Consider the following 24,119-nt stretch of genomic DNA (forward strand, 5'->3'; position numbering starts at 1 on the left):
CCACATTGGCAGGTCCATATAGCAAGTATCTAGGAAGGAAGGAAGGAAGGCCTCCAGCCAGCAACAATCAATAAATTGGGGGCCCCTGGTGGCGCAAGGGGTTAAGCACAGCAGTGTGAAGCTATTAGCAACCCACATGGCCGGCAGAACTCTCTTGTCTCACCAGCTGCTCCCCTCAGCAGTGTATTTCAGTGGATGTGCCTGTTCTGTTCCCCACTCTGTCTGGGGTAAATTCCCTCACCCCCTGCACCTCTGGCCTTCACCCCAGTTCTAGTATGCATAAATAAATTAATCTTTAAAATAGATAGATAGATAGATAGATAGATAGATAGATAGATAGATAGATAGATAAATTGGGTCCCTGAGTCCTCCAGGAAATGAGCTCTTCCAAACTCAGAAGTAGATTCTTCCTCAGTCAAACCTCCAGATGAGACTTTTGAGAGAGATTCTGATCAGAACACTCAGTTGAGCTGTGCATAGACTCTTGTCCCAAAAAACTGTGAGACAGTAAGCATGTTTTGTTACAAGCTGCTGGGTTTGTGGTAATGTGTCATGTAAAAAGAGATAACTAATACATGGGACATCATCCCAAATTCTGGTCAATGGAAGTTTCAGAAAAAGAAGACAGAGGAAATAAGGACAGGGAATACTAAATGAAATAATATAAGAATATTTTGTAAAAATCAAGAAAAATTAAACACCTCTCATTCAAATCAAGTGGGCATCCTATTGCCAGATGCCTTCAAAATTCATATTTGAATGGAATCACCAAAAAGACCATGACATGGATGAAACTAAGGGGTAGTCAAGTTGAAATAAATCAGAAAGAGAAAGACAAATACTGGATGACTTCATTCATATGTGGAATATAAAGAAACAAAGCACAGGAATAGACAAAAGCAAACCCTTGCTCTATGACTACAGACTTCAGGCTACCAGAAGGGAGGATGGGGGAGTGAGAGCAAAGAAGGGGAGGGGGCCCAATGGACTAGAGTAGAGGATTACTGGGGCTCTGGTGGTGCATGGGGTATGGTAACATACATTTGTGGAAGTGTGAACCTATGTCTCTAAACCATATGCAGTGTTGTAAACCAAAATTACCTCAATAAATATTTTAAAAGTGGGATTGAACCCTGTTATATACCAACCCACATATCACCACAACATGAAGGCAAATTAAAGATGAAAGACGGTCTGAAGGGCCTTCCTGGTGTTGCAAGGGGTTAAGACACAACCTATGAAGCTGTCCTCAGCTACTGAAGCACAGGTTCGATCCCCAAGTTCGATCCCAGGCCAGGGAGCTGCCCACATGGAGCAGCAGACCTCTCCTGTCTTGCCTGCTGCTTCCCTCAGCAGGGTATTTCAGTCCATCTGCCTGTTGTGCTCCCCACTCTGTCTCTGGTGAATCCTCTCACCCCCCCCCCCACACACACACCTCTGGCCTGTACCCCAATTCTTGTATGCATAAATAAATAAATATTTTTAAAAATAAATAAAGATGGTCTGAGACATGCAAACCTCAAAAGCTTTACATTCTATAATATTAGGGAAAAAAATTACATATATCATTTGGGAAAAATTGTCAATGAAGCCAAGAAAAAGGGTGGAAGGTCAAGAAAGAGGAGACTCACCCATGATGAAGACTAGGCAGCAGGCCTGGAAAGCAACCTGTTCAGGGAACACAAGCAGTCAAATATCAGTGGATTCACGATGGCAATTATCACAGAGATACTAGGACTCCTTAGTGAAAAGGTTAAGGCATAGGCTTCTGGAAAATACAAAGGCAATTCCTTAGCAACCAAAAGAAAAATAAAGTGATGTATAAGAAAGTTAGGGTTTAAATATAAAGCATTCTGAAATATGGTATAATCTTGAGCAACTGACAGCACAAAAATAATTTTATTTTAATATTTAACATAAATTTTCCTCTGGTGTCACAGCTTTTAGTGACATATGATTACATTTCTTTCCTTGCTGTATGCCATCATATTACTTCATTCGGTTCCTCAGTGAACCCATATAATCAGAATTTATTGTAAATGCTGTGTGGTGAATACCGGTTTTCAAAACCAATCTATAGACAAATCATGAAGAAATCAATTATAAATAAAGGTATTAAAAACATAAACGTTATAAATACCGAGAATGTCAAAGTAAGTTTAGTTATACAAGTTGGGCAGTAGTTTAGTGAGAATTGCAAGCATGTGGAAAAATCCAAGAGAAGAATCCAAAATAACTAAAAATCTGGGAAGAGAAAGGAAGACTAACAAGGTCTGTATCGGCGAAGGAGGAGCCCGAGGAACCTGAAATGCACTCGGCACTCAGCTCATGAGCTCCTGTGTGTGAGGGGAGACTCAGCATCTCTCTCATATCCAGAAGGACTGGGTGGGGAGAGGACAGCTGCATCCTCAGGTAAAGCCCCTGAAAGTCTGCCAGACACACCTCAAAATGCTCCAGAGAGCACACACATGTCAGAGTGGGGGAAGTGTTGCTTCTCTAGGTGTGGGAATCACAGAAGTTACCATTCTCTACCCAGTTCTGGAGGGAAGTTCTGGAAAACCTTCCTCTCCCCAGCAGTTGCTGGGTCTTTTCAACCCTGATCACCCACTCCATTGGCTCTCTCTCCTAGGCAGCTTAATCCCCTCCAACAGCCCTGGCTTTGGCAAAACAAAAGCCAGGAGGAGGGTTGTCTTCTGGGTGCCTGGCAACCGCGACTTCCTGCGGTGCCACACAAAAGCACAAGGGCTGGCTGGGAACACAAAGCCCTGGCTATCGCCTGGAATGGGGGAGGTAAATACACCCTCGCTGCAAGACTGAAACACAAACTGATGTTTTCAAAGAATGCTTTTACATTCTTCTCTCCCTCCCACTTCCCTGACACAACTTTGGAGTCTGAAAAGAAAATGGCTTCCCTACTCTGCCCTCCCTCCAGGAAAATGTTAGCTTCCCCCAGCAAAGCTCCCATCAGTTAGTGAGGGATTTTCTCCAGGTGTCCTCAGGACTCCACAGGGGAGCCTGGGACTACAACAAGTGGATGTGGAGGCAAAGCCCCAACTCACTCTGGATCTCAGGGTTTGAATTTTCCTAATCTGATGAAGTCCATAATAAATCAAGTTTGGGGGGTGTGGGGCAATGTCTGGCTTAAAGGTAACTGGAGGGAAAGACTCATTCCTTGAGCAAAACCAGAAACCAGAGCTAACCTGCCTCACAGAATCAAGCCTTTTTCTTAGTTCAATTTTTAGGACCTTTGTGGCACGGAATGAAAGGGGAAACTGAAGCCAGCTCAGTCTGATAACTTATTGATTGCTCCCTCCCTGATTTTCTGAGCACACCATAAACACACAGGAGTTACCTCTACTCTGCTGTACATTTATTCCTGGGTACATTTGACTCCAAGATAAACAGACACAGGTGATTAGGCTTCCTATACCCTCAGTGGTTTACTCTGAATTTTCCCACTATGGGCTTGTCTGCACTGGGGTCACTGAGGACCTCCTCCATGTTGCAGTTGTTTAAACCACGTTCCAGAACATTCTGTTAATGAAATTAGCTTTAGAACATCCTTTTCCCCCTAACAATTCCTCCAAAAACGGAGAATGAACCATGTGTTGTTGATGGGGTATCAGTCTGTGGGTAGTCTGCGCCTCAGCACTCAGCTTCCAGGAGACCCATGGAAGGGCACCCTCACCAAGTTCCCCAGAACCTAGAAGATAGTCCTGACTTGTTCCTAGTAAATTCCCATTTATCTGAGCAGGCAGGATGTGGGCCTTGGAAGTCAACCCATCAATGGTTTGCTCCTATACTCACTAAAGTGAGCACTAGCTTCCTCACCCCGCTCCTCTGCTCCTCTCCCTTCCTTTCACCATCTTCTGTGGACTGCTGTGGGTGGGGGATGGTAAACAAAAGGTTCAGCAAGTGTGAGTGTGCATCAGGGTAAAGCAGTTAGTGCACATGACCTTATCGGCTTTAAATAAAGCAAGTTCTAAGCTACTCGTGTCCAAAGCTCCTGCGCCAGCTCCTTCTATTCCGAAGACTCTAATCTTAGGACATATACAGACCCCAGTCTTCTCGGCAGCCTTCAAGAGAGAGTTTAGGGAATTGACCTTGAGTCCTCTTGCCGAACATTGCACCAAGTGTCTGCCCAGGAGCACTGAAACATTTTATAGGGTATTTAAAGCATAATTTCAATATCCGCTGGCTTTCTCCAAGCCAACAGTGACTTATGAATGTTCTCACTCAGACTTCTTCACTAGTTCTCCAGAAGGGGCAAGGCCTTGTCAAAAAAAATCAATGGCACCCAACAAGATGGGTTGTAACAGCCATGAATTGTACATGAATTCAAGAAAAACTTTGCACTGCTCTTCATGTATAGTTGTTAAGAATTTTGTTCCATATCATGGCATGTAAGAAATACCACATTTTTCAGATGCCTATAAATCATTCCTATAAGGCCCAGTTGGCAGAAAATTCAGAATCAATCACCTGGGGTTCTTTCTCTCCCAGAATGAGTGAATGACAATGATGTGGAAGTTTCAGACAATTCACAGTGTTAAAAAGGACACTCTGGTCATCAGCTTACAATAGTAGAACCTCTACTCTGTAAGCCCCATGGTCTGACTTAATAGTCTGTCAGGCCTCCCTGAAACTCAGCAGGCTGGTCAGCAATCAGAGGGACCTCTCAAGACCCCTCATGCAGGCTCTGCTGCTCTCCTCTTGTTTTCGCTTGTCCTCAGTCCTGAGCATATGTACTGATCATTCTCTCAGTGCCCCATGATGTAGCTGAGACCAACTTTTGCCAAATCTGTAGACAGTGTAGACTCCAAGAATAACTTGCAACAGCCCTTAGCTCAGGCAATCAGCACGGGCTTCAAGTTACCTCACTGCCTTCCAATGTTGCAGATCCAGGAGCCAACTCTTGTTGCTGCTGGGATGCCAGCTGGCGTTCCCTGAGTAAATCTTTGCAGCTCATTCCTGATCCCTCCTTCCTCAAAGTCCAAAAGAAAAACATCTTCTTCCCTCTCTCCAATCTCATCTTTGACCTCAAGGTTTTCATTTTGGGTTTCTACATCTGGGTCTCAGGATGATTGTGGAAATTTCTACTTGCTTCTTAGAACACAAACCCAACTTATAGGGTTGATCTTTGTTTTTAGCCCCAGCAGGACACTGAAGCCTCTCAGGGTCTGAGACAGATGTTATTGACAGATTGATAATAAGTAGTTGATAAAAAGTAAGTAGTTCCTTTTTATGAATATATTTAAAGAACATAGACACTTACATTATATAGATACTGCAAAATACAGACTTTTTTGAAGCTATTTGTATTTATGGTAAAAATATTAGGATATAAACTTAAAAATATGTGAAGCCCAGAATCTTTCAAGTTTTCAAGTTGTTTTATTGTCCACTTGAGTGAAAATATTTAAGGACCACCAGCTAGAATCAACTGAATGAAGGATCAAAGTTGATTTTATATTTCACACATCAGTACACTCATTACCCAGAATCATCTACGAAATATTCTGTCTGCTTCCTACCTTATATTAACTAAGGCAAGAAAGTGTGTAATGCATACTCAGACTTTCTCAAAAAGTTTTGTCAAAAATTTACTCATCATCTAATTTCCTGACTATGGGAAAAATGACTGTTCTGGACAATTTTAGTTGCCTATTATAGTGTTCAAATGTTTTGGCATGTACCAAAAGAAACAGAAAGGAAATAAGAGAAAGAGAAAATTATATTTCCTAGGGCTTGCTGTTCATCTTCATCCTGTTCCTGACCTGCCCCTTCACCTTGGATGAGTCTCGTTTTTTGTCAGGTGTGAAGCAGCATGGGAACTTCACATTTAGGGTGCAGGGCTCAGAAGCACCTCTAGTTTAGCAGCATGAGTAATTTGGAGCTAATATGCTTTTTGATTATTTTAATGTGAAGCTAATCATTCCACTACATCAAATTAATGGTATCCCTTATAAAATAAAGCTGCAGAGTAAGTCACTATATAGTTAATTATGCCATTATTTCATGCCTCAATTTCTTTTTTTTTTTTTTGATCTTTTGGGTAACTTTATTTATAAAAAATATTTAATTATTTATACAAGCACTGGCTATAGTCAGAAGGACGGGGGGGTGAGAGAATTCACCATAGCCAGAGCGGGGAGCAGAGCAGGCAGAAGGCCCAAAGAACACACTGCTGAGGGGAGCAGCGGGCGGCAGGAGAGGTCTACCCGCAGTGCCATGTGAGACCCTCCTCCGGTGGCCGGGGAGCAGCCGGGGATCGAACCAATGCTGCAGAGGCTGTGGGCAGCTTCGCAACCCAGTGCTCAACTGCTGCGCCACCAGGGAGGCCCATCATGCCTCAATTTCTCTGATTGTTAAAGGGACACGCTGAGCCCTATAGTCTCTGGGATCACTTTGAGACCCTGGTGCTATGATTCTTAGTGATATCATTACAAATCTGAAGAAAAGAAAATGATTGGGGACCCATTTACTTAATCATGTGCATCAGAAAAAAATGTCTCTCCAACCCTAGAAAGGACAATATATTGGTAGAACACTTCAGAAAAATGCAAATTTCCCTGTCTTTCAGAAACTGTTAAATAAAAACATCTGGGCATTGGTCTTTTTCTGAAAGGCACTCAGTCTTTGAATTAACATGTTTGTTAATTCCTTTACATTCTGTTTCTTAGCTGTTCAGATCTTTGAACCGAGGTTTTCTTTCCTTTTTATTGTCAACTGTTTAAGAGGTGGGAGGACCATTTTATTTTTATTTTTTTAAAGATTTATTTATTTATGCATACAAGAGCTGGAGTACAACAAGCCAGAGGTGGGGGGTGGGGAGGGTGAGAGAATTCACCTGAGACAGAGTGGGGAGCAGAACAGGCAGATTGACTGAAATACACTGCTGAGGGGAGCAGTCGGTGAGTCAGGAGAGGTCTGCTGCACCATGTGGGTTGCTCCCTAGCCAGCAGGTGATCGAACTCTTGCTGCAGAGGCTGTGGACAGCTTCATAGGCAGTGTCTTAACCCCTTGTGCCACCAGGGAGGCCTGGGAGGATCATTTTAAAAGGAGGAAAGAATTGTTTGTATGAGATCAAATCATCCATTAAAAACACTGGTGTAGATTATTTGGACTGTGGAAAGAATTCAGAATTGTGATGAAGCTGAAATTTGGGGGAGAGCTCAAACTCTAGCTCCTGGTGAGTTTGGTGACTGAATACTGGGGACTTGGTCTGGCAGAGGCAGCTCCACTGCTGTCCTGCCCATCCTAGTAGTTGTGCCATGCTCTGCCAGCATTTTTAGAGGGCAGCTAGAAGGTGCTGTTTACACTTGTTTAGCAAAACGGCAGAGAGCAATACAAAAGAAGTGATGTCTTTCAGCCATTGAGTGACATAGCAATAGGAGCTCCCACACTGAAGAATAAGGCTAATCTGCTTGCACACCAGAGTTGCCAGAGCCAGAGAATGAGAAGGTGTTTGGGAGCAGAGTGTGAGGATACATTTGTTTCCCCTGTCTGGGACTACAGGGGTTTGTTTTCCTCTTCTGTAACTTTACTTCTATTCACCAGTGAGTATCATATAAGAATGATGAGTGAAGCAATCAAGTGTCTTCACCCAGGCTACTCTGAGCTGCTCTGCAGTGGGGCAAAACTCAGGATTTACAATAGGTTCTTCATTGCCATTTTGAAGTTTCTGTGAAAGTGGAGGTGACCAGAAAAAATATGGAGAGGTTAGAAACCTCCTCATGAGATGTACTTTTTTTTCCCCTAGAGAATTTCTGAAAGGTTCATTTGCTGGGTGGTATCTGTACTCAGGATAATAAAGCCTTTACTGGGCCTCCCTGGTGGCGCAGCGGTTAAGCGCTGGGCTGCGAAGCTGCCCGCAGCCTCTGCAGCATATGTTAGATCCCCTGCCACCGGGGAGGGTCCCGCATGGCGCGCAGACCTCTCCTGCCGCCCGCTGCTCCCCTCATTGGTGTGCTTCGGTCCTTCTGCCTGTTCTGTCCCGGCTCTGACTCTGGTGACTTCTCTCACCCTCCCGTGCTTCTGACTGTACCCAGTGCTTGTATAAATAAATAAATAAATAAAATCTTTTTAAAAAATAAAAAATAAATCCTTCACTTCTTACGAATTCTGTTAGAATTTCTTCCCAGAGTGAATCCCTCTCCATGCTCAGAGTAACGTCAAGGAATAAATTCTTTGACCCAGATTCTGCCTCAAATCTCAGTACAAGACAATGAAATTACAATCCCAAAGACAGGGGCCTCCCTGGTGGCGCAAGGGGTTAAGCACCGCACTGTGAAGCAATGCACAGCCTCTGCAGCACGAGTTCGATCCCCAGCCCAGCTGGCCAGGGAGAACCCCACATGGCGCAGGAGATCTCTCCTGTCTCACCCACTGCTCCCCTCAGCAGCGTATTTCAGTCAGTCTGCCTGTTCTGCTCCCCACTCTGTCTCTGGTGAATCCTCTCACCCCCTGCATCTCTGGCCTGTACCCCCGTTCTTGTATGCATGAATAGATAAATCTTTAAAAACAAACAAACAGAAAGAATCGCAATGACAATGCGAATTATATAAACCTACAAAGGCGATCTGTAACTAAAGAGCAAAACATCATTGCTAAATAGTACCGGGGCTCTAGAAAGCTGTGAAAAAATGGTTGTCAGATGTGAGAAGAAAATATTCTTCATCAAAGGCCCCGGTCTCTGGGATTCACATATACAAAGTAAAGATACCAAAGTCAAAAGGAAGGTCAGACACAAGTGCAATCAGTGCCGTAATTCTGGAAAAGTCTTTAGTTCTCCCAGAAGAGTGCCTCCTTCATCCTCTATCCTTGTAGTTTTCCGTCGTGCTATGTACACAGTAAACACAAAATATGTCTATTGATGTATGGGAGAGTTTTGGGGGTTTTGTTTTTGATTAGGTAGCATTGGTTTTTAACATTGTACATGGTTTACAGGTATAGGATCTCCCTTTTCAGTTATTTTTACCACATCACACCTACCATAAAAATGGATGACTTTTTTAGAATGCCCCTATATCCTTTACCACCAGATCCAAGGATCTTTGAGCAGACCTACATAGTACACAAACAAGCAGTCACAGAGGCCACAAAAACTGCACAAAATACATGGCAAGAACAACTTGAAGCATTGATTGGGTGGTGCTCTCTTTCCCCACCGGCACTAGCAGCATCTTACTGCAGTCTCCTCAGTTCCTTCAACCAGAAACCTGCTCTTCACTTCATCTATCAAAAGAGGGCAGCAGAGAAGAGCAGATTCAAGTTCAAGGCCTGCTGTGAGCAAAGTCACCTCATTCCCATATATATTCTCATGCAGATTTCCCAACCAGTCCTAAAATTTAGTGTATGAGTGTGTAGACAGTAAGAATATAAAATTAAAGAAGTTGAAAGATAGCTACATAAAACTGCTGAGTGTCTACACTGAAACAGTTCTTACATATAAGATGTGTTTTGGTATCCCAAGTGCAGCATATATATGGAAAATTTCCCAAACATTTTGATCAGTGAAAGAGCTGCCTCAGTTTTTAATTCTTTAGAATTCTTGTTAACATATGTAGGGACACTGAAGCTCTGTGAAGATGAAGCAGGAAGTGCTGGCCCAGCAAATTCATTTAAGATTAAAGCCAAAGTTGAGTCTTTCAGCTTTAAGGAAATCAACTGTATTTGCCAACAGGGAGTGACAGTCTACAACTTTGACCACTGACATTTCACAGAGTAGACACTCTAGAGATGGAACTTAAAAGTATATAGTTATATCCCAATTCTTTTTTACTAACGTTTTCCTCTCTCACCACGTCTTCATCTGAGAGTTAAAGATCTCACGAGGACCTCCTGTTGGGTGTACAGTTCTGTGAAGTGTTGAGTCAGAGCCGCTATTGCAAAGGCTGGAGATAGCTGGACCTTTCTGGTTTACCAGCAGTTTATACCATTTGCCATTCTACTGTCATGCTGTTTTTGTCCTTATTTAGAGAGAGTGTGGTTTGCATGGATAAACAAATAGAATATTAACTTGATTTTCTTCTAAGTTGCTATTGCTGATGTGTTAGTGAATAGCGTATATCTCTATAATACTTGGACAATTTTTAAGATGCTTTCAAATACTTTAACTCACCAAAAATTCTCTGAGAAGTTTGTGAATTTTTTTGACTAATTTATCTATGCATATAAGTGCTGGGGTGCAGGCCAGAGGTGTGGGGGAGTGGGGGGGGATTAACCACAGACAGAGTAGGGAACAAAACAGGCAGACTCACTGAAATACACTGCTGAGGGGGGCTGTGGGCGAGACAGGAGAGGTCTGCTGGCCTCGTGGATCAGCTCCCTGGTGGGCTATGGAACTCATGCTGCAGTAACTGACGCTTAACCCCTTGCCTCACCATGGAAGCCCTTTTGTGAGAGAATCTTTAGACCCTGGTATAGGGTAAATGGTTTGGTAAATGGTTTTCAGGCTTTTGTGCTCTCCCACCATTAGGATAGCCCTGCCTGATGGGGCCCTGCAGTTGTTACATAGTTGCAAACTGTCTTACTTACCTCTGAGGGCCATGGGAGGACTATTAAGAGATAGTCACCAAGAGAAGCAGAAAAGAAACAGGAGAGCCCATGAGCGAGAGAAGGGAAGCAAGAACCACTGAGAGTGAAGACTTGGGGAGGGACTACAATTGGCGTAAGTCGGCATGATAATTCGAAGCAAAAGGGTATGGAACCCTCCGAAGACCTCAGGAGGGATTGTGGAGCAGACTGTCTGTGCCTGTGACAACAGTGGATGTGCCATGGCAGCACAGGTAGTGACCAAAGTCCAGGAGCTATGGAAAGAGCTGAAGATGCTACAGGAGCACAGGAGGTGGACAAGGTCCGCGAGCTGTGGGATGAGACCTCACCTGGAGGAGGAGAAGGGCTGAGAGGACCAGCCCACGACAGCCCTGAGGCAGAAGAATTGGTGGGGAAGAGACTACCAGGATTCGGAGCTCCCCAGTGCTGATGCAGGAAGAGACTGATGGACATGGACTTACAATCCCACCAGAAGGTGGAGAAACTTTGACAAGGTAATGTTATGTTTGGGGACCCTGCGGGAGGATGGTATTGGCTGTACTCCCAGGAGATGGGAATCTGGCGGTGGCCAGTGGGCCTTGGTGGCCAAAAGCAGCCTGTGTATGCCCAGCAGCTAGGCAGATGGAAAAAAAAGTCAACTTAGAAAGGCAAAAGCTGGTGCTAGATTGGGAAGCTCTGAGTGGCTGTTAAGCAGCCTAAGCATGCTAAAGAAGGCCAGTGAGTCTCTTAAAATCACCTGTGGGTGATGCCCTGCTCACTGTTGAGTAAGGATGAGGAGCTGAGGAACCGGTCCTTGGGGGATGGGTGGGGAACGTGGCTTGTGGTGGAGCCCACAGCTGAGGGGACCCAAGAGAGGCCGCATGTAGAGCTGGTAGCCACGGATCCCCGACCCATGTGCGTGTGCAATGGGATGGCCTGAGTGCAGGGGTCTGCGTGTTGCACTGGTGGCTATGAAAGCCCAGTGTTGGAGCGACCGCAGACAGAAACCCTGAGGACTGGGCAATTACCCCTGCAGTATAGAATCGCCAATCCAAGAGCGAGTGCATCCTGGGGGTGGATGTGGTGTGTGGCTTGTTGCCGAGACCACAGTCGGATGGTTCCCCTCCTTCCTATGAGCAGTGCCTTCCACAGCAGAAGTGGTGGATCATCTGCTGGTGCCAATAATTGTCATTTGCCACTGGGTTGGAGCCCTGCCTAGAATTACTTGTCTTCTGTTGTATTGTTTCATTATTCAGTTGTATTTTCTTTTGTGGGCCATGGCTGCAGTGTTTATGTTTAAGGGAAAATTGTATATATCTAGATTGTATTGCAGAAATTCCTGAGGGGGTTTTGTGGGGTAAATGGTTTGGTAAATGGTTTGCAGGCTTTTCTCCCTTCCAACATTAGGATGGCCCTGCCTGATGGGGCACCTGCAGTTGTTACATAGTTGTAAGGTGTCTTGTTTACCTCTGAGGGCCATGGGAGGACTATTGAGAGAGAGTCAGGAAGAGAAGCAGAAAAGAGGCAGAAGAGATAAAAGGGAAGAAAGAAGGCCAGAGAAGCCCAGAGTGAAGACTTGCTGGGGCCTTGGAGGCCTCCTGGCTCCCTGGCATCCCTGCATGCCGTGTACCTGTTTGCCACACTACATGTAAAGCTCAATAAAAGCTTGAGAAAGCCACCGAGGGCTTTAGGACTCCCTCTTTACCCGTCTGCTGGATCAGAAAACCTGCTTAATGGCTCATCCTGACCCTACATCTGGTCAACACTAGCTAAAAAGGAGTTGGTTATTAGACTTGGAGTGGTTTTCGGAACCAAAGGGAAATAAGAAGAACAAAGTCTTGGGGAAAAAACAGAAAAGTTCTAGAGAAATAGGTCGTAGGAACTAGAAGATGGTTCTTTTCTGAATTCTGACATTGAGAACAGTAACTATTTACCAAAGTATAGTCCTTTTGTCACCTCTCCAGACTCACATTCCTGGAATAGAACAGCTAATTGAAATGACAGAAAGTTGCAAGATTTCCCCGTGGTTAGCAGGTAGTGTATATTGGTTGCCTATACAATATCATGAAATTTTGCCAAAAGAAAATTCCAAGAATATTACCAAAAGAATGGCTTTGACTGCTTAGCAAAACATGTGTGGCTTTAGACAAAGCAAGAACATGGCTTCCCATCTAAAACATGCAGGAAACTAAACCTAGAGAGATTATTTAAATTGCCCAAAGTCATGTGGATAATAAACAAAAACTCCAGTGTTAGAATTTATATTACCTCACTTTTGAACCAGCCCTTTTTCTAGTGTTACCTTTACTTCTGTAGAGTCCCTTGGAGGAAACAACAGCTTTCTTTTATTGATCACACTGTTGGGATTCTGTTCTACAAACACTTCACTATCTTTTTAAATCTTGTTAAGAGCCTTATGAGGTGAATGCTGCTATTATCCCATTTTAAAGATCAGAAAATGAAGCATAAAGAGATTCCAGAGCCAGAAAAAAAGCCAAGATTACTCTTCGAGCCAAGTTTCAAAATCATGCTGTAATGCAACAACAGGTCAATTTGAAGTTTATTTGTTTATACCCTCTTCTCGGTCCTTTCTCTTGTATTTACTACAGCAAATATTTTGTGAATGATTCAAGGTTTCTGACACCATGTTAGACTCCAGAGGAGCGACAGCGAGCAAGGTGGTCACAACTTGCCATCATGCTATTTACGGTCTAGCAGGGAGAACAGGGTGGCAAATCACTACAGTGCTCTATGCTTAACCCTATTTCAATGCTGGCCCTCAGTGCCATGGGAGCAGAGAGGAGGTACACTTAGCCCAGCCTGGGGAGCAGAGGTCAGAGAAGACTAAAGCATCTGGCTAAAGGAAATGGTTAGGGAGTGGGGCGGGACACCAGAGATCATACCACCTAACTCCTCATACATTGAAGAGCAAATATATGATACAGCCAGGCCAGGTAGAGAACCAAACTTCAAATCATTCTCCAGGGCTATAGCGTTCTACCTCTTTTCTTTACCACATGATTTTCTTTCTCTTGCTCTCCTTTTGCTTATTATTTTTTGTTTGGCTTATCTCCTTTGCTCCCTTGATCATATCTGGCTTGCACAATCTTTGTTTTCCCTGGCCCTGATCCCAGTCCTCACACTTTATGCTCTAGGCACCATTGTTGTGGGGGCTGTGGAGTGGCATCTCAGCCTCCATAGTGTTCCTCTCATTAGGGAGGTTGGAAGTCTTCATTTCCCAGCCTCCTTATAATCAAACTCTACATATCAGTTAGCTACATCTGCATGAAGATAGATAGAAGAAAGCTGTTTCTCTGTCTCTTTGGGGGAGTTTCTGTTAGCTAATAGGACCAGGCAGATGTGAGATTTTTCCCGAGGCATCATCCCAGCACCTATCGCTTCCTGGAGAACACAGTTATAATGCAGTTACTCTCTGTTTCTGGACTTAGGCAATGCATTCCTGAACTCATTGCTCCATTAGGAGGCTTTAGATGTAAGCGCTCAGCTGATGAGTCAGCTCTGTTTTATTCTGGGAGTCATTCCTGGAATCTGATAATTCAAGCCTTCTAATGATTTTATAAGCACCCAATCACCTGTGTTAAATTCCTTCCTGCTTAAAATTCCTGTACCAAATTCTGACTGGTGACAACTAGTCCCTCACTTAACTCTGAGAAATGGATCACAAAGACAGGATCCTGGGCTACCTTATTTAGCTCCCCAAGCATGAGAGATCTAGTTCTGGTTTAGTTAGATGTACTGGGGGTGAGACTAGGATAAAAGGGATCAGGTCAAGGAGGCATTGGTGGGCTGAGACTAGGATAAAAAGGAATCAGGTCAAGGAGGCGTTGGTGGGCTGAGAGGGGACTAGATTTTATAGAGGGAGGTTCAAGAAAGGAAGCTGTAGAAGATACGTCTGGAGAAGTGAAGTGAAGCCAACCCATACAGAGTATCTTGGGTCATACCAAAGAATGTAGACCAAGACAAAACATTTGGAAGCTGATGAAATGTTTAAAACAACTGAAAGTCACTTTAGTGTCTAGATTTTGAAAAAAGCTTCTTGGCTGCAGTATGAACCATGGGCTTCAGGGAACATGAATGCAGGCAGAGGCTGAGTAGAAGCTGTTGCAGCTGTCCTTGATGGAGATGTTTAAGATGGACTCAATTTACACAGTGGTAGTGGGACTGGAGAGAAGAGACTGGGTCTGAGTGATTTTTAGTAAGCATAGTCATCTGGAAAGAACTCTATTTCCTAAACATAGTCACAGTGTCAGATTCAAGTTTTGTGGGGTCTGAAGTTAATACAAATTAGGGGGTTTCTGTTTTTAAAAACTAATGCAAAATTTGGTTACTAATGGGAATAATTTATTTAGATAAATAACAAATGTTAAAATTCTTTGCTATTGTAAATAACACACAACCCAGGGATTGCCTGATACACCTCTATAGTACTGTTCCTCCCTCTCCCTAACACAATGTCTGTGAACCATTACTTTCTACAGAAAGAATAAAAAGAAGCTGTCCCACTCGTGCGTGGCTCTGTTCCATGACTCACATATTCTCCCTGGTGCTGGAAGTAATAGGACAGTCACACTGACAGTCAGCCTCTAGGCCTGTCCTTTTCATCACTATCACTCAGTGCCCCCTGAGTGATAATGTACAATGCAAGTTGGCATGATGGAGAGCAGGAAGGAAGTTCTTCCTTTATCAGTTGAGCTAGCAAGAGCCAAACTACACGCTGAAGGGCCTGTGAACTCTCTAAATAATGGCTTTTCTCTTTCCAACTTAACTGACTTAAGCCAGATCCCAAATATTCCACGGTCATTTCTATGTCACCTGACACAAGGGAAAAGTGACAAAGAGGATGTCAGTGTCAAGGTGAAACACACAGTGTTTTAGCTGGTTGTAGTTAAATATTTCACTTTTGTCAATTTTACATAAACACTTGATCATAGACATGATATGCCGGGCCACTCCAAGGGCCACAAAAGGACCGGTGTGAGTGAGGGGCTCTGAAGCTCAGCCTCATTAGCTTCATGATTAATGTCTACACACATAACAAGGGACTCATCTAGGTGATTGCAGAAGCCAGTTCCAACTTGGAGAGCCTAAAGAAAGTGAAGATAACTCCCAAATCCTGCTCTGAGCTGGCACTGCCACTCCTGGGCACAACCCTCATAGCAAATACGGCATAACTGAACCTCAGACACAGCAGCCAGAACCACTGCCACCAACCTCACTGGAAGGGGGCCGGCGAGTCTTGCTACTTCATGCCACGAGCTTCTGATGCAAACTCCAGTGTGTGATCTGCTTGGCAGAGCCTGGTCCTAACTAAGAAGGAAGCCAGAAAGGGGACCTGTCCAGCTTCTGTGTGGGAGACCTGTCCTTCCACACGGGAGGGGAGTCCCCTAACAGGAAGGATTCTCAGGTTCTGGGCAGCCTAGAAGGAAGATAAAGGTCCATACAAGCTGTGGGAAGTCTACTAGTGTTGACATTATAGTTTATTTCAAAACTGAGCTTGATATTTCACATTCAGTTATCTTTCTGCCCCTAATTTTTCTCAAGTTATTCAGATTATTGGTGTTTGGAAAATAATTAATTATCAGTGTAGTGCCCAACCCATTGACCTCTGCTGTCACAGAGGCCTGCGCAACAATTTCTTTTTTTTAAGATTTATTTATATATGCATACAAGAACTGGGGTACAGGCCAGAGTTATGGGGGTGTGTGTGAGAGGACTCACCAGAGTCAGAGTGGAGAGCAGAACAGGTGGATTTACTGAAATACACTGCTGAGGAGAGCAGCAGGCGAGACACCAGAGGTCTGCTGCACCATGAGGTCACCTCAGGAATCAAACTCATGTTGCAGTGGCTGTAAATAGCTTCACAGTGCTGACGCTTAACCCCTTGTGCCACCAGGGAGGCCCCTGAGCAACGATTTCTAACATCAAGATAGCGAAGGAAGGCGAACAGAGAGGTCAGTTTGCATCATTGAAAAAGTTTTTATGGATATCACCATCCAAAAGTATGGTAACAGTACTGAGGAAGATTCAAAATTAAAAGTAATCTATTTGGAAAAACAATTGAGTGGATAAAGGTGCTTATCGGTATAAAAGCAGACATAGGCCAGGCTAGTAGTGTAATTTAAAGCAAGATTATAATTTGAATAGACTCATCAATTGCCCAAACACAGCTTTGTGTAATTTGAAAAAGCTGCCCTTCTTCATGGCATTTTTATTATCATTTTTTGATAAATTTACTTGATAGTAAATAAACTAAATAAACTAACCTCTGCTCTCTATGAATGGGAATGGCACACCATAATTGAGATGTGTCTAAACTGCACAACAATATGTAGCAGTCTTAAATTTGAAAAACTTTCTTTAGTTTTTTTCGATAGTAATAACAGTATTTAAAAAACTTTTTTCCTAGAAAATACCTTTTTTATTGAAGTAACAGTGTCCAGAACTATGTATGTTGTTGTACAGGTCCACACCTCTTCAAATGCAGGTGTCACACCATGATTTGTCACCCCACAGGTTAGTTATTTTTAATCTTTCCACATTCCTCTCCAGCCCCTACAAGATGCATATACATCTAGGAAAGTATTGTAATGGTCATCAGCAAGCCACTCTGATTTTCCCACTTAAAACAATAGAAACACCATCTTTTTTCTTGAATTGCTATATGGTCATTCTTTTTCATGATTAATTTTACAGTTTTATATCAAGAGTACATACAATGAACTTAAACATATTTCTTTCATAATTTGAGGGCTAAACTTAGCAAGATATTATAATTAGTAATAGTATACACATAAGGAAAGAGTTACTAAAAATTTTAGAAAAAAGTATTATTTAAATAGGATAAACAGATAAAATACCAAATATTCTTCAAAAAAATCATACTAGGATGAGTATTTTTATTAGAATATGGTTAGTAAAGAGCTGAATTCGTACCTGGGTATTTTTAGTCTAATGATAATACTTTCCTATTCGTGTTTATGTTATAAGGAACCACTTTAGGATAAACACTTGGAAGGGACAGTCCACGTAAACATACTGCACCAGGCTACACCACAGAGAAGCAGCGGGGTGTAGTGGAAGGCATGTGGGTTTTGGAATCCAATAGACTTGGACTGCTGTGCTTTGAAATGCTATGTTCCATGAAAAGACTTGTACAAGAATGCTTAGAACAACTTTCTTTATAAGAACCCAAACTGGAAACAGCCCTGATTCCCATCAGTAAAAAAGTGGATAAACTCTAATATAGTCACCCATGGGATACTATTCAGCAATAAATAGAATGAAGTAATATACACACACAACAGATGAGTCTCGAAATTATGTTCAGTGAGAGAAGCCTTATAAAAGTATATACTCTATAATTCCATTATATGTAGAGACAGAATAGACAAAAGAAGCCCAATGTAAAAAAAAAAAAAATTAAAAAGTCAGAAGATTGATGACTTTTAGAAGTTGAGGTGGGAATTTACTCAGAAGAGAGATAAAGGAATTTTCTATGATGATGGTCATGTTTTGTAACTCAGTAGAGGTTTGGATTGTACAGATGTATGTACTTTTCTGAATTCTGAATTTATAATACCCTTAGAATTTTGCTCTCTCTCTCTTTTTTTTTTTAAAGATTTATTTATTTATGCATACAAGAGCTGGGGTGTCAGCCAGAGGTGTGGGCGGTGAGAGGATTCGCCAGAGACAAAGTGGGGAGCAGAACGGGCAGATTGACTGAAATACGCTGCTGAGGGGAGCAGTGGGCAGCAGCGTGCGAGGCCAGCGGGCGATGCAAGAGAGGTCTGCTGTGCCGTGTGGGTTACCTCCCAGGCCAGGGATAGACCTCGTGCTGCAGTAGCTACAGATTGCTTCATAGTGCTGATACTTAACCCCTTGTACCACTAAGGAGGCCCCAGGGAGTTTGCTCTTTATCATATGTAAAATTTGCCTCAATGGGCCTCCCCTGGTGGCTCAGCAGTTGAGCACGGGGCTGCAAAGCTGCCCTCAGCCTCTGCAGCGCCAGTTTCATCCCTGGCCACCGGGGAGGGTCCCACATGGCCTGCAAACCTCTCCTGCCATGCCTGCTGCTCCCCCTCAGCAGTGTACTTCGGTCCTTCTGTAGCAGGGTGGTCCCCAGGAAAGGGGGAGGTTCCAGGTTTCTTGCCCCACCCAAGGGAGGGTGGAGCTGAGCAGGGAGAGAAGAAGCTGCAGAGGAGACTGAGGAAGGAAGCAGGATGGAGCCAGAAGGAGACCTGGGGGAGGCACATGGAGCCTAGAGACACGTGAAGAAACTGCACTTGCCTTTTGGTTGTGGACTGGGTGACACAGATGTGGGTGAGACCCGTGGGGAGGTGACAATGGCAGCTTTTATCTTGATGTTGATTTTGCTCTTTTCCTTCCGGGCTTGTCTGGTTGTTTCTGACCCTTTTCTGTGGGTCCCCACTGGAAGATGCTTTAGACTTGTGGCAGGCTTTGGGGCCTTGCTCTGGGCTGATCCCTTTTGGATGGAGTTTTACCCACGAGGGGATGGGTAACTTTGGGTGCTTGATTCAGAAACTATATTCTTGGCCTTTCCTGTATTGTTTCCTAATTGTAGTAAAGTTCCTTCCCATTAAAGTCTCATATGTTTTGTGTTGATGAGGCAGATGGCAGAACCCATTTAGAGCAGGCAGGTTTTGGGGGAATCTGGGATGTACCTCTCCCTGCCCTGTAACACTTCTGCCTGTCCTGTTCCCTGCTCTGGCTCTGGTGAATTCTCTCACCCTCCCACACTTCTGACTGTACCCAGTGCTTGTATAAATAAATAAATAAATCTAAAAAAAAATTTTTTTGCCTCAATATAGAAACAGCGCCTAACTACTGAAGTCTACATACCAATACACATACTGAAGTAGTCCATCTTAATTTGAAATTCATGAAAATTAAAATGAATCAATAGTTGAAAACAGGGTTGGATGATTGAAAATTGTCATGATAAAGCATTGGAAAGGGATTTTTTAAAAATCTTGGAAAGTTTCATAAATTTCTCAGCTTTAATTTCTATAAAGTGGAGGTAATAGTAGTTACTTCACGCAGTTGTGAAGTTTATGAACACTTGTCATAGGACTTTTAGTCTATAAGATCAAATAACTGGTTACCAGAAGGGAAGGGGGAGAAAGAATGGGTTAATCAGATAAAAGGGGCCAATTGTATGGTAAATGATGGAATTGCTTTTATGGTGAACATAAAGTAGTATAGGCCTCCCTGGTGGCCCATGGGGTTAAGCATCGCACTATGAAGCAATCCGCAGCCTCTGCAGCCTGAGTTAGATCCCCGGCTGGCCAGGGAGCAACCCACATGGTGCAGCAGACCTCTCCTGCCTCGCCCTCTGCTCCCCTCAGCAGTGTACTTTGGTCAGTCTGCCTGTTCTGTTCCCCGCTCTGTCTCTGGTGAATCCTCTCAACCCCCATCTCTGGCCTGTACCCCAGATTTTGTATGCATAAATAAATAAATCTTTAAAACAAAAAAACAAAGTAGTATATATAAATGGTGATTTATAATGTTGTATACCTGAAACTTATATAATGTTATACACCAAAGTGACTTAAAATTTCTAATTAAAAAATGAAAGTAAACTTCATGTACAAACTGTTAAAATTATAAGGAATAAAATGACAAAAGAAACTATAACTACTTAAAAAAGAAAAGAAAAATTGTAATGAAAATAAGTCTGGTCTACAGTACATGTTCATGTGATGTTGTTGCTTCTCTTTCATGCCTCTTACCTACCTGGTCCATTTCTAAGCCATGATTCTTTTTTTTTTTTTTTTTTTTAATTTGGTGGTCTTGCCTATGAGCAGGGGGTCTAAATATTCGGGAGCAAAATGATTGTGGTATGGGGAGTGATGTCTGTCTGCTGATTATATATTCCTTGAGTGGAAGAACATCTTTTACAATGGTAGTGACCCAAACTCCCCGAAGGATGGACAATCTGGTGATACCTGTTCTAACAGAAAGGAAAGGAGATGAACAGTGTTACAGGCAATTGTCAAATGGATTTTGATGTCACTAAAAACCCCATTTGTGAGCATTTATTTATTTAACAAATATTTATTGAGGAACTTACTGCATGCCTGGCATTGCACTAGGAACATGGGGTACTGAGATGAAGATAGACAGTTTACGTTCTGGTAATGCCAAAATTGGTTGAATTACAGGAATCCTTTCCTTTAGCTAGCAAATCATTACTGAGTGTTAATTCTATGCAAGGCACTTAGAATATCATAATGAACCAAAAGGATGTGGTCCAAACTCTCATGGAGCTTCCCATCTAGCAGAAAATGCAGATTTTATCAAATCAGTGCATGTAACTATAATAAATACATTGCACATGTGCAAAATATTGTGAAAGTACATGGTTCTTAAAGAAATTTAGGTGAGAGACTTTTTCTAGCCTGGGTGAAAAGAATTTCCCCCCACCCCCACTCCCCCCAAACTTTTCCCTGAGTTAAGAGAGTAAAGTGAGCCCAGAACAGAGACTGGGGTAGCCAACCACTCAAGGCCAACACCAGAGTGAGGAGCAGGTTGGTGTACCAGGAGACAAAGAGGTCACTTGCATTGCTTGTTCAGTCCTTTTGATTTCTTACTGGATTATGCTTGAAGAGTGTCTCTACAGTTCAGTTAGAGAGACCAAACTGAGAATAGTAAGGAACTTTGGAATTCGTTGTTTTCAGTCTAATCAAAGAGTAGAGCAAGAACCCCAACATTTCCATGGTGCTAAGAAAGTACAGGAGACACAGGGCACCAGGTCACTAAACACAATAATTACACAACTCACCCAGGGCAAGAACAGGTGTCAACTGAGGTCATCATCTCTGAGTAGAGAGTAGAGGTGAAGTGAATATGGAGAGCTGATGGGAAATGTGTGTCTCGCAGATGAAGATTACTGCTTGTACAATCACAACACAATCTAGAAACAACTAAAACTAGACTCATGGCACGACAAATTCTTCAACAGGGACACGCTGATCAGTGAAGTACTTCTCGCCTCTTCTGAACTGCTCACCTCTTCAGCAGGAGGGGATTGGGCTATGCTTGGAGAACTTCCATTTTCCAGCAAAATCAGCAGACCCACAACAGGTGTTTAATAAACACTGGTTGACTTATCTCAGATTCATTTTCATTTTCTACAGGGTTCCCTGAAGGATAAGAAAAAAATATAGAAATATCTAGTGATGAGCAAAAGAAATACCCAAATGACAAGTTCATTTAGAGTTTTGTTACAATCCAGCCAAAATGTTGAAAGTGAGTCCTGGGTGATTCAACTTCTGTCTACACAAACACAAATTCCCTTCTCTGTCCAGAGGAATGGCCAGGAGGAAAAGCCCTATTCCATGGCATCTTTCTAAGGTCAACAAGGGCCAAAAGTGAAGGAAGCCAAAAATTTCAAGGACAATGCTGGGAAGCTAGCCTGTGAAAGATTTATGGCATTAGGCTGCCTGGCTGCCTAGTCTCAGCTCCATCACTGACCAGCTGTGAGACTTTGCTGAGCTACTTGGCTCCACTTCCTCATCTGTAATAGGGGTATCTGCTTCACCAGTGTTTTTCGAAAGAATCATTTGATTTAATGCCCTTCATATAATTTTGGCATGTAATAAGTGCTCCATAAATTTTACTTTCCAAGTGGTTTTCTAAAATGATCCCAATTCCCTCTATAAATTGTTTTAATAAATATGATTAGCTAAATATGTATCTGAAGGTAAAACATGACAACTAAGACCTTTTACGTAAATAGATTCACAAATCAGAGAAGAAATCCTTATGCCCTGATATTGGTTCAGATATGCCTATCATAGCCACAAAATGCCCACGTGGTCTGGCCTCTCCGATTTGGAAATACCTTCCTCCTAGGATTAGGCAGCATGCAACATGATGAATACCAGTATGTTGTCTTACTGACAACTGTGATTACATACCCCAGATCACTATGCTCTAATTGTAAAATACCAAAAGTCCAAGGAACCTATGCCTTCTGAGTTTGTGTATGTTTGGGCACAGGCCTTGAATTGTCCCAAGACCTTGAAGAAAGACAGGAGAAAATAATCAGGTAGAAACCATAAAGATGCTTTGTTTAAGCTGGTAAGAGTCACGACTTTTAGATTAAAAAATGTTTCTGAAAAATTAACACACTTTTCCTGCTGGTATGTCTTTGCTTAAATTGTTCTCCTTTCTGTAAAATTAACAGATACAATCTGGAGAATTCGGCGCCCTCACTCTCCCCGTGTGCGTTGGAATCTGCATGTTTCTTTTCTCTGCCTCTTTTCAAAGGTGCAGAAATACCAGAGCTGCCCCCAGCTAATAGCCAAACACGGTGTCAGCGCTCCTGTTCCCAAGCCTTTTAACCCTTGCTTCCAACTAGGCATCTGAAGGCAAAAACAATCCTCGGAGAAAGAGCCCTCCCACTGCCTGTGATAGGCTGCTTGGAATAGCAACAGCCTGTGTCACCGAAAAGGGCAAAGCCTTCGGAAATAGAAACAAAGTTGGTCACAAATCACATTGGCTTTGCCCGAAGTTTTTTTTTTTCTTCTTCTCCACCCTTCTTTAGCATGCGACCATGGGGAAAGTGACCACTCCTGTCAGTGGGGAAAGACTGGGTGGTTTGGTGCCGAGGGAGCAGCTGTAACTTCTACGTGACCATGGTACCTGTTGAAAACACAGAGGGCCCCAGCCTGCTGAATCCGAAGGGGAGAGCCCGGGAGACTGATGGCAGCCACAGAGCCAGCAGCCGCCAGCATCTTCCCTGGGCGAGAGGTAAAGTGAGACAGCTGGCCGACTGGCTAGAAGCAGGCTGCAATGGAGTCGTGTGTGTGTGTGTGTGGGGGGGGTGTGTGTGTGTGTGTACACGCGCGCGTGTGTTTGTACTGCAGTGTGCTAGGTGCATGAAGAGAAGGGGACAGGGTCAGTTGGGAGGCATGCCGAGGAGCTCTGATGTGAAGATTGAAGTTCTGCTATTGGCATGGTGAGTCTCATCCAGTGTGCTGACATAATAGAATGTGAGAATCTTCAGTTGGAGAAGAGTGACCACCAAGATAGAGAGATAACCTCACATGCCAATGCACACACACACATACACACACACACAATTTCATTTCTTGTTGTAAATGGACAATCTGTAACAAGTAGACTTTAGAATACCGTTTTAATCAGTATTTTAAGTAGACTTCATGAAATTATTAGTCATGTCATCAATGAACATAACTTTCTTTTTAAGTTCCCGGCATATTAGTAATTAATTTGAAGCACTATTCAGAGCCTAAAACTTAGCCTGCTTCATTTGCTCCTGCTTTCTTTACAGCTGGTCTATTTTGATGAACTGAGGTCTGTTTAATACTTTTTCCTTCCAGAAGTGATATTTGGGAATTTTCATTCATTTCAGTTATCCTTGCTAAACCAAACGCTTTTCTTTACTTCCACATTCACAATTCCCGAAAACACCTTCCACACTTTGGTTACCTCTTCCTATATTCATTTAGTTTGTTTTCTAATAAATAGAAAGGAATTGTAGTATGGAATAAAATCAAAATCAAGCACCATTAGTT

At 43.0% G+C, this 24,119-nt stretch overlaps 1 protein-coding gene across 1 annotated transcript in view; it reads left to right on the forward strand.

Moving 5' to 3' along the window:
• Nucleotides 1-23,134: 23,134 nt before the first annotated feature.
• SLC2A12 (solute carrier family 2 member 12) overlaps nt 23,135-24,119 on the forward strand; it is a gene marked incomplete at its 3' end in the record, with an annotated part of 60,577 nt that continues 59,592 nt past the window's right edge. Inside the window, exon 1 of the mRNA XM_084256234.1 lies at nt 23,135-23,331. Coding sequence (XP_084112360.1) covers nt 23,217-23,331 — 115 coding nt within the window. The 5' untranslated portion in view covers nt 23,135-23,216. The remainder of the gene's footprint in view (nt 23,332-24,119) is intronic.

The sequence above is a fragment of the Talpa europaea genome (genome assembly GCF_964194135.1).
Source record: "Talpa europaea genome assembly, chromosome: 2".
Taxonomy (NCBI): Eukaryota; Metazoa; Chordata; class Mammalia; order Eulipotyphla; family Talpidae; genus Talpa; species Talpa europaea.